Source organism: Diceros bicornis, chromosome 3 (genome assembly GCF_020826845.1).
Source record: "Diceros bicornis minor isolate mBicDic1 chromosome 3, mDicBic1.mat.cur, whole genome shotgun sequence".
Taxonomy (NCBI): Eukaryota; Metazoa; Chordata; class Mammalia; order Perissodactyla; family Rhinocerotidae; genus Diceros; species Diceros bicornis.
In genome coordinates this window covers 56551724-56565173 of record NC_080742.1, presented here as the reverse complement: position 1 = coordinate 56565173, position 13450 = coordinate 56551724, and the positions used below count along the sequence as shown (strand labels likewise).

The 13450-nt window shown below is 41.4% G+C and overlaps 1 protein-coding gene and 1 non-coding gene across 2 annotated transcripts; both read left to right on the top strand.

Annotated features, from left to right (window-relative positions):
• Nucleotides 1–509: 509 nt before the first annotated feature.
• LSM5 (LSM5 homolog, U6 small nuclear RNA and mRNA degradation associated) lies at nucleotides 510–4505 on the top strand. Its single transcript, XM_058528012.1, has 5 exons — nucleotides 510–617; nucleotides 2369–2464; nucleotides 3005–3032; nucleotides 3778–3850; nucleotides 4244–4505. The coding sequence occupies exons 1-5, from the start codon at nucleotides 572–574 to the stop codon at nucleotides 4274–4276; spliced, it is 276 nt and encodes a 91-aa protein (XP_058383995.1). The 5' UTR covers nucleotides 510–571; the 3' UTR covers nucleotides 4277–4505.
• A 6914-nt stretch (nucleotides 4506–11419) lies between these two features.
• On the top strand, nucleotides 11420–11493 carry LOC131400756 (small nucleolar RNA SNORD113/SNORD114 family). Its single transcript, XR_009217436.1, has one exon. It is a non-coding gene; the product is annotated as a small nucleolar RNA SNORD113/SNORD114 family (small nucleolar RNA).
• Nucleotides 11494–13450: the final 1957 nt, after the last annotated feature.

Below are 13450 nucleotides of genomic sequence, written 5' to 3'. Positions count from 1 at the left end.
ATAAAGAGAAAACATATTTTAAATCTCTACCCTAGAAAAGTTTTAAAAAATGCCGGTTATGCGTTTTCAATCCACTGGACTTTTAAAAGAAAAGGTAGATTCTTGAAGATTGAACGGTTTTTACGAAAATTGCAACACAGTGAGTTGGTGGCAGGAAAAACAAATTGATTCATACGCGTCTGAAGAAAGATCCTGGCTTGGGTTAAGACGCAACTTTATAGAGGAAAATAAGACGACTCAAAAGTTTCCGTATTTTGCAAAGTCTTCCGGGTTAGAGGAAGAATTTATTCACAAGGCAGAACATCTTTAACGGTCTCCCGAAAATTTCTAAGGGAGAGTGAGTGAGTAGCCGCAGACACAGCAGAATACTCAGTGGATAAGAAATATTTCGCGATCTCACTGCCCCGGAAAGAAGCAACTGGGCGCGATCCACGCGGACTGGACCGATCGCACGCTCGGCCGCAGATTGGTCGAGCCTGCCCGGGCTGCGTGGGGGAGGAAAAAGAGGAAGCGTGCTTTTTCAAACTCGCCGACCCAACGTCGATGGACGCAGGCCACTTCCGGCGTAGCCATGGCTGCTAACGCTACCACTAACCCGTCGCAGCTGCTGCCTCTAGGTAATAGTTGCCCTGTGGGGCGCGCGGGCGGGGAGCTGAAGCTTAGGGTTGGGGGCCCAGGGGCTGCGGGGGAGGCTGCCCGTGTGAGAGCGTTAGGAAAATGTATCGGACCAACTGCTTTCCTTCTCCGCGGCTCGTCTCTGGTTTTAAGTCTTTGCGCCCTCAGGCCGCCCACGTCTCCTCAGCGTGGTAGGATTCCTTGAGGCAGGGACTTGTGACTCCCCAAACCAAACCGCCACTGGAAAAGGTTCACACTTGGTGAATGCGTCGCCAGCCGCCTCCGTTGTGAGCTCACCTCTATAGTCATGGGATTCAGTCCCGTTCCTCAACCTGGCATGTAAGCTCCCCAGATTGCACCCTGTCCTGTAGCTGGCCAGTTACTGCGAGAAGCACCGGGGTCTGGAATGAGCCTTAAAAGAGGAATCTGGGGGCAAGCCCGGTGGCGGTGGCTTAGTGGTTAAGTTCACACGCGGCGCTTTGGCGGCCTGAGCGTCTCCGGGTTGGAATCCCAGGCGTGGACCCACGCACTGCTCATCAAGCCATGCTGTGGCTGCGTGCCACATACAAAATAGAGGAAGATGAGCACAGATGTTAGCTCAGAGTCAATCTTCCTCAGCAAAAGGAGGAGGATTGGCAAGGGATCTTAGCTCAGGGCCAGTCTTCCTCACCAAAAAAAAAAAAAAAAAAAGAATCTGGAACTAGCTCTATTTGTCATTCATTCATTCAGCAAACAGTTATTGAGCATCTATGCACCAGACAATGTGGCCCGGCACAAGTCCACAAAATTTGTGTGTGTGTGTGTGTGAGAGAGAGAGAGAGAGGAAGATTAGCCCTGAGCTAACATCGGATGCCAATCCTTCTCTTTTTTTGCTAAGGAGGATTGGCCCTGGGCTGACATCCCTCTGCATCTTCCTCTATTTTATGTGGGACTCCGCCACAGCGTGACTTGACAAGCGCTGCATCCTCTGTGCCAGGGATCCAAACCCGCGAACACAGCCGCGTCTCCCCCCCCCCCCCCCCCCCCCCCCCCCCCGCTCGCCTCCTGCAGCCAGAAGGGAGCACGCAAACTTAACCATTAGGCCACTGGGTAGGCCCCGCTATTCAACAAATTTAAATCACGGCCATTGCCTGCGAATAGCACACAAACCAATGGAGGAGCTAGGATGCTGAACAAATAAACATCATACCAAATAACGCTAAGCCCGGTAAAGAGATGTTCGAGCTGCTATCAGAGTACAGAGGATAGACTTCTTAGGGTGAGGGAGGTAGTGACAAGAAGGAATCTCTGGTGAAGACAGTTATGCCTGTCTCTTCCTACGATTTTGTAGCTGAAGAGTGATTTAGTTAGTGGATGTGGCCGTGATTGAAAAGTTTTTTCCTTCATTCGACAAACTTTGAATCCCCAGCATATGCCAGGCACTGTCCATTGAGGGTAGAATGATCTGCCCTCATGGGGCTAAGAGTCTAGAGGGGTTCATATGTTAATCAAATAATCTAAAATAATATAAAACCACAGCCATGATAAATTGCTACAAAAGGGAAGTGGAGAACAGGGAGAGCTTTTTTGTTAATGTAGAGGTATATAGTATAAGATCTAAAGTTTTTGAATGAATTCTTTTCCTGGTTTGTATTTCACCATATACAAGTAATAAGTTCTGGTAGGCACTCAGATATTTGTGGAAGTAATGCATTGGTAAAATAATCTTTTTCCTCTCCCTCCCTTTTTTTTCTTTAAAAAAATATATCCATAGAACTTGTGGACAAGTGTATAGGATCAAGAATTCACATTGTGATGAAGAGTGATAAGGAAATTGTTGGCACGCTTCTAGGATTTGATGACTTTGTCAGTATCCTTTTAAAAGGTGGTGGTGGTATGGGTTTTTCTTCAGTATTTAAGAACAAAAGAACTATAGACAGTATTTACTGATTATTATAATAAAAATTAATTTGGGGCCTGCCGGTGGCATAGTGGTTAAGGTCATGCGCTCTGCTTTGGCAGCCCGGGTTCCAGGGTTCGGATCCCAGGTGCTGCCTGACGCACCGCTTGTCAAGCGATGCTTTGGCGGTGTCACATATAAAGTAGAGGAAGATGGGCACGGATGTTAGCCCAGGGCCAGTCTTCCTCAGCAAAAAGAGGGCAATTGGCAATGGATATTAGCTCAGGGCTCATCTTCCTCACCCACACCCACAAAAAAATTAATTCTCAGGGACGTTGTGATAGTGTTTTAAAAGTTGTTTGTGCTGGAAGAAGATTACCTACCTACCTACCAATCACAAGCATTTTGAATTTGAGTCATTGTGTTAGACGTTATAAGTAAAACTGAACAGAGGTAGAAGCCAGAGTAAATTCAACCTGGTATATTTATTTTCTTAACACAGAATTTCAGATATGGTACTGGAAGATGTCACTGAGTTGTGAGTAATGTTAAAAATTAAAGAATGGGGAGGGAGGATCTCTCAGTTTTTAATTTAAGGCAGTTTTAGTACTGTTGAGTCAGTAAAATGATATATGCGAAAACATTGCCTGTTGAAATTACCTTAAAATAGAAATTTTATCCACTGACGCTAGTGATTGGATCGGAAGGTTATTACCTCAATGTAATTATTACTAAATTGGTAGGAAATTAGTGGAGACAAAACTTTAAGGTTAAAGATACTTAAAAACAGCCAGGAATCTTAGGGCTCAGGTCACATCAAGGAACTGATAATAAGAACATTTAATGCTTTTGATTAAATTAATTGCTCTGTAATTTATATATAATATAAAATGTAAATGATGGCTAAATTATATTGATTATAATCGACCATTATTTCCGCTTTCAGAATTGAATTGAATACAGATTGGTTTAATGGGTAGGAATCAGTAGTAAGTAATAGTAACAAGAGTGAGGATAGTAAACGTTTCTTATTTGATCTCCTTGGCAAGTCAGCTTTTATGAAGATCAGCCTAGTGCATGTGAATCTTAGGCCAGTCAGTCCACTCTGTTGCCTTTGGGGAAGAATGTACATCACCCACTGGATAACCTTTGTCTCTGAAAACTGTTGATATAATTGACTGACCTCACATTCATTTATATACAATAATTAACTTTTTTAGGGATCAAAATGTTGGCTTCTATTATCACTGCTTATCCTGACTCTATTTTATCTATTCATTTAGTGAAATCACACCAGAAGGAAGAAGGATTACTAAATTAGATCAGATTTTGCTAAATGGAAATAATATAACAATGGTAAGACACAGTAAACCTGTTTTATTTAGCTACTAAACCATTTTTGAGGGGCACGGGTTACAGAACTAACTTGTTTGACTAAATATTCATGGCCCAGTGGTGCTTCAGATGGGAAAGGGGTGCTCTGGTGGTAACAGGCCCTAAAGCTGAGCTGTTGAAGATGGCATTGGGCCTAAAGATTAGTTTGCGCTTTTTAATATTTTATTTTTTTCATTGTTGAGACACTAAATATTAATTGATGATGTTGGAATTGTAAACAGCAGTGACATGGAGAAAATGGGGATATGAGGGAGGGGCAGAGGGCCAAAAGTGGCTTTGGTGGATGAGAAGCTCTCAGCAGGGGTTTTTAGATGATGTAGTGGTCATGTTATTAAACTTTTTCCTTCTTTGCAGCTGGTTCCTGGAGGAGAAGGCCCTGAAGTATGAATGGATTTCCTTGACACATGCTAGATTCTGTTTTGTCTCGTAATGACAACAAAATAGACATTTTTTTTTAACCTTTTAATATTTGGATTCTGTGAAACTAAGTTTCCCGTTAAAGGGAAGTGCTTTGAAGATGCATTGTAAATGCCCATTTTTAAGTTAATCATGATTATCTTGGAAAAAGAAGAACAGTTTGTTCTTTGAAGACTAAAATAAAGGTGTTTTTGGTTAACTCTCAATTTATTTATTATACTGCAATATCTAGTGGAACAAAGCCTGTAGTTATTTTGTCACTTGCTTTCCTGTCATTTTATTCCTGTTTGCTTCCTCATTTACTTCACCATTTGATTCTCAAACAAAAATTGTTCCAAACAAAATGATGAACTTTGACTTTGAACAAGTGCTTTTAAAATACCTGAAATGATTACGTACAAAATTCAATTCAAACTCTGATGCTTTGATAATTTTATTTATTTATTTATTTTCCCCCCCAGAGCCCCAGTAGATAGTTGTATGTCATAGCTGCTCATCCTTCTAGTTGCTGTATGTGGGACGCGGCCTCAGCATGGCCGGAGAAGCGGTGCATTGGTGCGCGCCCGGGATCCGAACCTGGGCCGCCAGCAGCGGAGCGTGCGCACTTAACCGCTAAGCCACGGGGCCGGCCCAAACTCTGATGCTTTGAAATGAGGATTTTTCTGCTGAACTCAAGTTCCATTAACTCTTGTTAAAAACAAACAAGCAGAGTACATGGGTAATATATGCACATTGTAGAAATACAGATAATTAAAAAGGAAAATATTCATCACACTTTGCTGTATATCCTCTTAGACTTTCTCGGTACGCTTTCAGTACGCATTTTATTTTTACAAAACTGACTCATCCTGAATATACTGTTTTGTAGCCTCCATTTAAGACTTTTTTGAGTTTGGTAAACATCTTTCCATGTCAAATATTTCAGCAACATTAATATGTGCATAGTATTTCATTAAATGGATTTATCATAACTTATTTAGCCTATTCTTAGTATTGGCCACAGTAAGTCCAACTAAATCTTGATACATTTTTATTTTTCTTAGAATAAATTCATAAATGTGTAAGGTCAATTATATTGTCATGTTGCCAACAAAAAATTTGTACCAACCTACACTTTTGCCAGCAGTTTTTCATAGTACCCTTTACATAGTTACCAACATTGGCTATGTTCTATCTTCTCCTCTCTGCCATTGTGATAGGCAAAACCTGGTATGTTTAAAATTTTCTTTATTAATTTTGAACTCATTTGTATTTTGTGAATTACTTTTATGAGGCTTTTGCCATTGAGATGTCTTTTTTGTACTAATTTGTAAGAATTCTAAATAGGTTACTCTTGTACTTTGCAGATAGCTTCCCCAGTTTGTTGTTTGCCTTTTAGTGGTACGTTTTTTTGACATAAATAATGTATTTTTATATAGTCATATGTTGGTCTCTTCCTTTATGGTTTTTGTCTGTGGTACATATGGATTAGAAAGACCTTTGCTCTGATTGTGTGTTTTTCTTGGTACTTTATATTTTCTTTATTTCATTTAAATCTTGAATCCATCTTCAATTTTAGTTTTTCCACGTGAAAAAAGGGCCAAACTTTATTTTCCAAAAAACAAGCACCGATTTATGGTATTTTTTGATTTTTGTGGTGTAAATACTCCTACTGTGGCTGGTTTCAAGCTGCTGAGAGTTTAAGAGCTGGCTTGCAAACTTCCCAAAGGTTTTAACTGTTGGTTCTCAGGAGCCAGTAGGAGCCTGTTGCCCCATATCACTGCCTCTGACCCTTGTTGGGTTGGTGGAGGAATGCTTTCCCTCCTGTTTCTTTCCCTTTGGAGGGAGGTAAAATGATGTCATAATACTGCACTTTTTCTACCCTTTTACTCGTTATCCTATGGGAGCTGGGTGGTCATGCTCAGCTCTTACTTTTTTCCTGCTAGGAGTTAGTAGCCTGCAGGGAGCACATGTTCTTAATTCCAACATGCTATGAGTTTTAGAGGAGCCTGACCTCACTTAGGGAGGCATACAGTTATCTAGTCTGTGGCTAGGTGGATGAGTTTACTCTGGGGATCAGTAATAGGAAGCTCACTTGCCTACAGATAAACTGTCTCAATCTGGTCTTTAGCAGTAATAAAAATGATGCTATGATTCCCATCTGCTTACGCTTTTGTCTTATATCACAATTCATTTAGAATGGGTACTATTCTAAATAAAGGTTTCTTAACCTTGGCACTATTGACATTTTTGTCTGGATAATTCTTAGTTTTGTGGGCTCTCCTGTGCACTGTAGAATGTTTAGCAGCATCCCTGGCCTCTAACCACTAGATGCCAGAAGCGTCACCATCTATTGCCAAGTGTTCCCTGAGGGCAAAACAATCCGCTCCCCCCCCCCCCCCCCCGCCCCGTGGTTGAGAACCAGTGTTCTAAATAATAGGGGTGCTATTTATTGGACTTTCTAAAATCTCCTAATATTTGGTATGTGGGCGAGGAGCACTGGATCTGGACAATGAGTAAAAATCGGGGAGAAAATGCTGTGATTGAGGATTCCGGCAGGGTAAAATGGGTAGTTTTAAGCTGAAATGATGTATTAGGTACTAACCATAGAGGATGTTCACTTTGGCAGATTGCTGGTGAGTGGCTGTTCTTATAGAGGTGTTTCATTTCTGTAGAAGCAGGGCTGTATGTGCTGGGCCCTGAAGTGAAGGTGAGACCTCAGCAAAAATGAGAGCAGAAAAGGCAAAAGCTATGCTGGTGTTGGTGACTTGGTCAGTTTTTCTCAAACTTTGGTTTGAAAACTGGTATCAGAATCATTTGGAGAGCTACTAAAGAACGCAGAGGCCCAGGCTCATTGAAGAGGATAGGACCTTGGGCCGTCATATTTTTATCAAGTTCCCAAGTTCCCCAGGTAATTCCATTCCTTACCAAAGCCTGAGAGCCACTGCCTTAGAGTGTAGGCTGCTGCAGGTGTAGCTTTTTAAAGTAGGTGTGCTGTAGAGCACTAGTGGAGTTCTAGTTTAAATTGTTAGTACCAGGTCTTGGCAGGGAATGATGCATCTCCTGCCCCGAATCCAGACTTCAGTGTGGACCAAGGAGGGACCCATTGTGGGGCAACCTTGGATTCACTTGGCTTGTCCATAGGCTTGAGAGTCACTTCCCATCAATGTAGTCTCAATTTTCTTCTTGAGGGTTGATTTGTTGATTACACAAACTGTAATCATGTCTTTAGATTTCAGGGTCCAAAATTGCACCTTCACCCATAGAGATATGTTAGATTTTTGTCAGTAAAGAAAAAAATGTGGGCCCTTATTTTAAAGAGAATATGCCATCTTCTAGCATTGAAGGTGAGGAAGATCGCGGTGAAATTATTGTAAACCAAAGGAGGAAAGGCCTGTGCTTGGGGCATTTTATTTTTCAAATCTTATTTTCTAACAATTTCACATTTACTGAAGAAGAGTTGCAAGAATATCAGAAAGAGCTCTTACATCCCCTCACTCAGACCCCACTCAAGTTTTTTGCTTCAGCAGTGTCCACAGCAAAAGGATCCAGTCCTGGGTCATGTGCTGTACTCAGTTGTCGTATGTCTCTAGTCTCCAATCTGAAACAGTTCTTCAGTCTTCCATTGACTGTCATGACCCCAACATTTCTGAAGATTGCAGATTAGCCCTTGTAGAATGTCCCTCAATTTGGGTTTGTTTGGTGTTTCCCCATGAGTAGGGTGGAGTATGCATTTCTGGCAGGTGTATCACAAGAGTAAAGCTATTCCTCCCAATGTGTCTCATCAGGTGGCACATAATATTGACTAGTTCCATTTCTGATGGTGTCAACTTTAAGTTTTGATGGATGATGTTCAGTAGCAGTTTCTGTTCAGCAGTCTGCTGGTGTGATTCTTCAGTTGAAACAAACGTAGAAAGCAGAAATCTTGCCTAGGAAGGAGATTGCCCAGGGTTAAGCCACTTTATAAGCAACGAAAGCAGAAACTGTGCAACAGGACTGGACTAATATTCCTGTTCCTGAGTGAGTGAGGTCATGTCACTGGACAGAGCCCACCTTAATGCAGCACCAAGGTGCCCCAAACTCAAAGTCATTTCCAAGGGTACATAGAAATTACGAGGTTTAAAATATATTGGATGAGAAAGAAAGGCTGTCTCAAATAAGACCTGGTGACTGGGTCTGCCACCTGTGCAAATTTCTCAACACTGCAAGAAGACAGTGTTATTGCGTATGCCAATTGCTGAGAAAGAGGGGAGACTGTTATCACACATGGAATTTCCCCCAGATAGGGCAACATAGTGCCATAATTAGCCTCTTAAGGTAACTAACCAGCTGAATTAAGTAAGCGATCCAGTGGAAATTCTCAGGTCACAGATTCCGAACAATTGGCAGAGACTGACTGGCATCCTGGCAAGGCCTAAACCTTCACTTAGCTACTTCTGAGTCTCTGCTATGGTCTTGGGCACTGCTAAGTTTTAGCTTATAAGGATATAATTTTACCTAAGAGAACCACTTTAGGGGCTGGTGGATACACAACTTCGTGAATATACTAAAAACCACTGAACTGTACATTTTATTTTTTATTTGGTGAGGAAGATTTGCTCTGCGCTAACATCTGTTGCCAATCTTCCTCTTTTTTTGCTTGAGGAAGATTAGCCCTGAGCTAACATCTGTGCCTTCCTTCCTGTATGTGGGTCACCACTCATCAGCCATGCTGTGGTGGACCTGGGTAGGTCCGTGCCTGGGATGCTAACCCAGGAACCTGGGCCCCTGAAGTGGAGCGTGCCGGACTTAACCACTATGCCACGGGGCCGGCCCCTGAACTGTACATTTTAAAAGGGTGGATTTTATGGTACATGAATTATATCTCAACTTTTAAAAAAGTGAGACCTATTTGAATCATATCTAATGTAACTTCTGAGGCTTTAAAAGAAACACTGACTTCTCTATAAGTGACAATCCGAGCTGTGGCTGCTGAAAGGACCCTACCTTCACCCAAGCATCAAAGTCCCCTGTGGTTAAGATTGAACAGAAGAATCTGGGGAAGATTGTTTTTGACCTGGATTTTGGTCTTCTAACTCACAAAGACAAGGTCTTTAGTTTCGGATTTTAATTGTAGTGGACTTAAACATTTTTGAATTTTGATTTGCAAGATTTAATTTTTGAACCTTAGTTTCTCCCTGTAAATTTGATAATAGGAGGGGATGATATTTAAATTTGGGCAGCTCTAAGTTGTTGGCATTTTATTATTGGGTTATAGTGCTCTGATACAGGGTAGAACATGTGGCTGGGAATACTTTGGGCTGGGAAATGAAGTAAATTTTCAGACTTGGAAGTATGGAAGCCTTGAAGTTGCCTTAATTAATGTATTATTCTAACCCATTGCAAAGCCTTTTGGGGCAAAATCTAAGTTGCTTCCAGTGATCCCAAGAAAATAACCAAAGGAACAGTGGTTGGTATTTGAGATGACTTAAAGATGATTTCATGATAGACTGCTCTGGTTCTCCATGGCTTTAATGGTTATGCCCAGTGGGTGAAAAGAACAAAAAGATGAGGAATGTAAGAGAGGAATGCTTCTTTTCCACTTCTGGTGTTTTTTTCCTACATGGAGAAAGATTAATTTGTATAATGCACCTGATTTCTCTCTGTCATTTTGTTCCCTTTGCCCCAGGAGACATGGAGTGACTTATCTGATTAAATGTGGGGAGAGGGAAATGGGGCATGCTTGCCTCAACTCCTTTTTCTTCTTGGGGTTCAGTTGCCTTCAAGTAGCATATGTTCTGCTCTGCTCTTTGCTGTAAGTTTTATAGGGCTCTATGTGAAGACATGAAATAGTCTGGGTGGTCCAGCAGTGCGTGTGGTTTGGTGGGTAAATCTGAATAATTTAGGAGTTCCATACTAAGAAGTTAACTACAGTCCACAGATATAACTACATCATCCACCTAGCATCTGTCAGTAATAAAAATATTTTGACCCCTGTCTGTTTACCATTTTGCCTTTTTTCTCAATTGGTTCAGAACTCAGTTGTGGAAGAGGGGTGCTAATTGTTGGTCCCTTCAAAGATTCTAATTAGCCCTGAAGTTTCTGCTGTACTAATATAACAACCTACAGGCAGTCTTCCTGACTGCCTCCTATCTCATCCCGTCACCTCTGTCCTCCACAGCCATTAGAACACTGGAGTGATTTATCTAAAATCCAGAGTATGGTTGACTTTGGCTTTCAAACCCTTTAGTAACTTACCCTCTATACAACAGAAGCCCAATTCCTGAGGAATACCTCTTGACCTTGTCAATCACATCTAGGTCTTGCCTTGGTAACAGAATTTTTAACACAGACTTCCCTCCCCTTGGATTTTTGGCTTTACCCATGTTGGATCCCTGTGGGAATACTCTTGTCTCTAAACTTCTTTTCACTTGGTTTACTTCTATTCAAACTTTAAGAGTAGGTTCTAGGGCCAGCCCTGTGGCTTAGCGGTTAAGTGCACGCGCTCCGCTACTGGCGGCCCAGGTTCGGATCCCGGTTGCGCACCGATGCACCGCTTCTCCGGCCATGCTGAGGCCTCGACCCACATACAGCAACTAGAAGGATGTGCGACTATGACATACAACTATCTACTGGGGTTTTGGGGAAAAAAAAGGAGGAGGATTGGCAATAGATGTTAGCTCAGAGCCGGTCTTCCTCAGCGAAAAGAAGATTAGCGTAGATGTTAGCTCAGGGCTGATCTTCCTCACAAAAAAAGAAAAAAAAAAAGTAGGTTCTACCACTTCTCAATACTTATGCATGACAGATCATGGAGACCTCAAAGTGCTTTTCCGTAACACTGTCTGGAATAGGTGCTCCCTTCTAAAGAAAACAGCCCCAAACAGTTCATGCCGTGCAAAGTTCTGGTTTCAAGGGAAACAAATCCTGTTACCCTATTGGACCAGAAACTAGAATCTGTGCCATCACCACCACCACCAGCACCACCATCATCTGAATATCTTTTATTTTTTAATTCTATAAACTGATGTTAGGGATATTCAAGGATCTTGTTCTTGAGTTTTTGTGAACCATATATTTTTTTAAATTTTTATCAATGAATTAATGATTTAATCGATACAAATTGTAGAAATGAACAAAGAAAAAGAGACCCAAATACAGACCAGTGGTGAAGATTGGTGGCATAGGAGTCATGGATGATGAAAACATATGTCTGAAACTCGGAGGTCCAACGTGGAGCATAGTTAGTCTATTCCCTTTGTTGAAATTTTGTACAGAGAGATGTTAGAACTATAGGAAGATCATGTTCTTGTATTGATTTTGTTAACATTAATTGAATAATGATAGAACCATTAAACAAATATATAAAAAACAGAGTGAAGCATTGCTCAACTATAACACCTGTGGTGAGGCAAAATATGTTATTGATAAGCACTGAAAACAGTGATGCCCATTAAGAAATAAATGGGTCAAGAGCTCACCTCTTCAGCTAGGGTTATAGAGATTCTGATAAGGAAGAGTCAATTTTATTGTTTTGTGTCAAGCTCAAGACTGAATTTTTCCTTTTGTTAAGATAAAAATAATATATAATAGGAAAAAATAATACATACCTAGCTATTGAGTCAATGAGATGTAGAAAGCAAGGATTAATGGTGATTAGGTGATTATCTGAATATTTTGAATTTGGCTGGCATAGTCTATCAACCCTTAGTGCAGTGATGAAATTGGGCTCTGGCTGTTAACAGGGAAGATCAGAGGCAGAAACCCGGGGAGCTCCAGCATGGTCCTTGTGCTCTGTGAGTCCCACTCGTTGACATCTCTAAGTGGTGGAGGTGGCACTTGATCTCAGGTCAGCCTGATGTCCAAATCATGCTCTGTATACTCCGGTCATGAGGAGTGTGAGGTCAGTGGGCATGAGGCTGGAGCAGAGAATGGCCGGGAAACATTTAATCTACTTTATCCAAGGTTGACCCTGATTGAATCTTCGGTGGTCAAACATTTCACTCTTGAATTTAATAAGAAAAACTGTGCATTACATCAGCTGGCCACCAGAGGGCACTGTGGAACAGGCAACTAGTTGCTAAAGCGAAGGCTTTTTAATTTTCCCACGGATCCTGCATTCGAACTCAGGTTTCTGGTCTTCCACTCTGCTTACTGTTGGATCACACCACAAGAGCAGGTAACGGGCTGAATCTATACTGTTTTACACTTATTTTTGAAAAAGAGGAATCTATTTTTCATTCATATTTTCTACATGAGCTGCCTTTTTTTGACTGTAAAAAATTATCTTTAAGTATAATGTTGTGGATAAAAACATGGGCTCTAGAATTAGACTTACTTGGACTCTAATCTCAGTCAATCATTTATTAGTTATGTGAGTCTAGGTGGCTACTCAATGTCTCTGGCCTCAATTCCCTCATTTGTAAATCGGGAAAAATAACCACCTCTCAGGGTTGTAAAAATTAACTAAGATAATATATGTAAAGCATTGGTGTAGTTTCCATCATATAGTAAGTGCTCAATAAATAGCAGTAGTTATTACTACTATTTAAAGAGCCTCCAGATCAACTTATTTTTATGTTTTTTCTCTGACAGCAATTCCATTTCAGCAATTCAAGCTGTCACTTAGTCCATAACATTTCCCCCAAGAATTGAGCCCCTAGTCATCTTTGAATCTTCTGTCACAAAGCACAGTACTTGGGCACAGAGGCTCAAATGAAATTTGTTGCATTAAGTGGTGACAATAGAGTAAGAAGCTTTTTTTTTTAAGGTGAGACTGAGAAAGTGGGCTTTATTACTCAGAAAATGGCTTAACTTACAAAGTAGTTAGCTTCAAGATTAGCAGGGGGAGTGAAATAAAGATGCAGGGAAATTTCAAAATATATTGATGGTTGTCATTAATAAAGCAATCCTTTCTTGAGCACCTGCTTTGTGCCTGTCCTCCAGAAGCTCACTGCCTGGCCAGGAGATGGATCTCCCTAGTTGTGATACAGTGTGATGAATATGTTAGCTTTTCAAGCATGCGGAGAGGAGAGGGATGGTCTCTGCTTGTGGTGGGAGTGGGAAACAAGGAAGGCATCTGTGCTAGTTATTCTTTTCTTTTTCCCTGCCCCCCCCCCATCCATTCTCTGCCCATCTCTGCCCTGCTCTGTGTCCTGGGATGCTGAATGCTGCATAAGCATGCCTGTG

Bases quoted from the DNA above. Each gene is read 5' to 3' on its own strand.
- LSM5 (XM_058528012.1), top strand. From the start codon at position 572: ATGGCTGCTAACGCTACCACTAACCCGTCGCAGCTGCTGCCTCTAG. The intron at 618-2,368 runs GTAATAGTTGCC...ATATATCCATAG, and splicing joins GTCGCAGCTGCTGCCTCTAG to AACTTGTGGACAAGTGTATA. The intron at 2,465-3,004 runs GTATCCTTTTAA...ACAGAATTTCAG, and splicing joins AGGATTTGATGACTTTGTCA to ATATGGTACTGGAAGATGTC.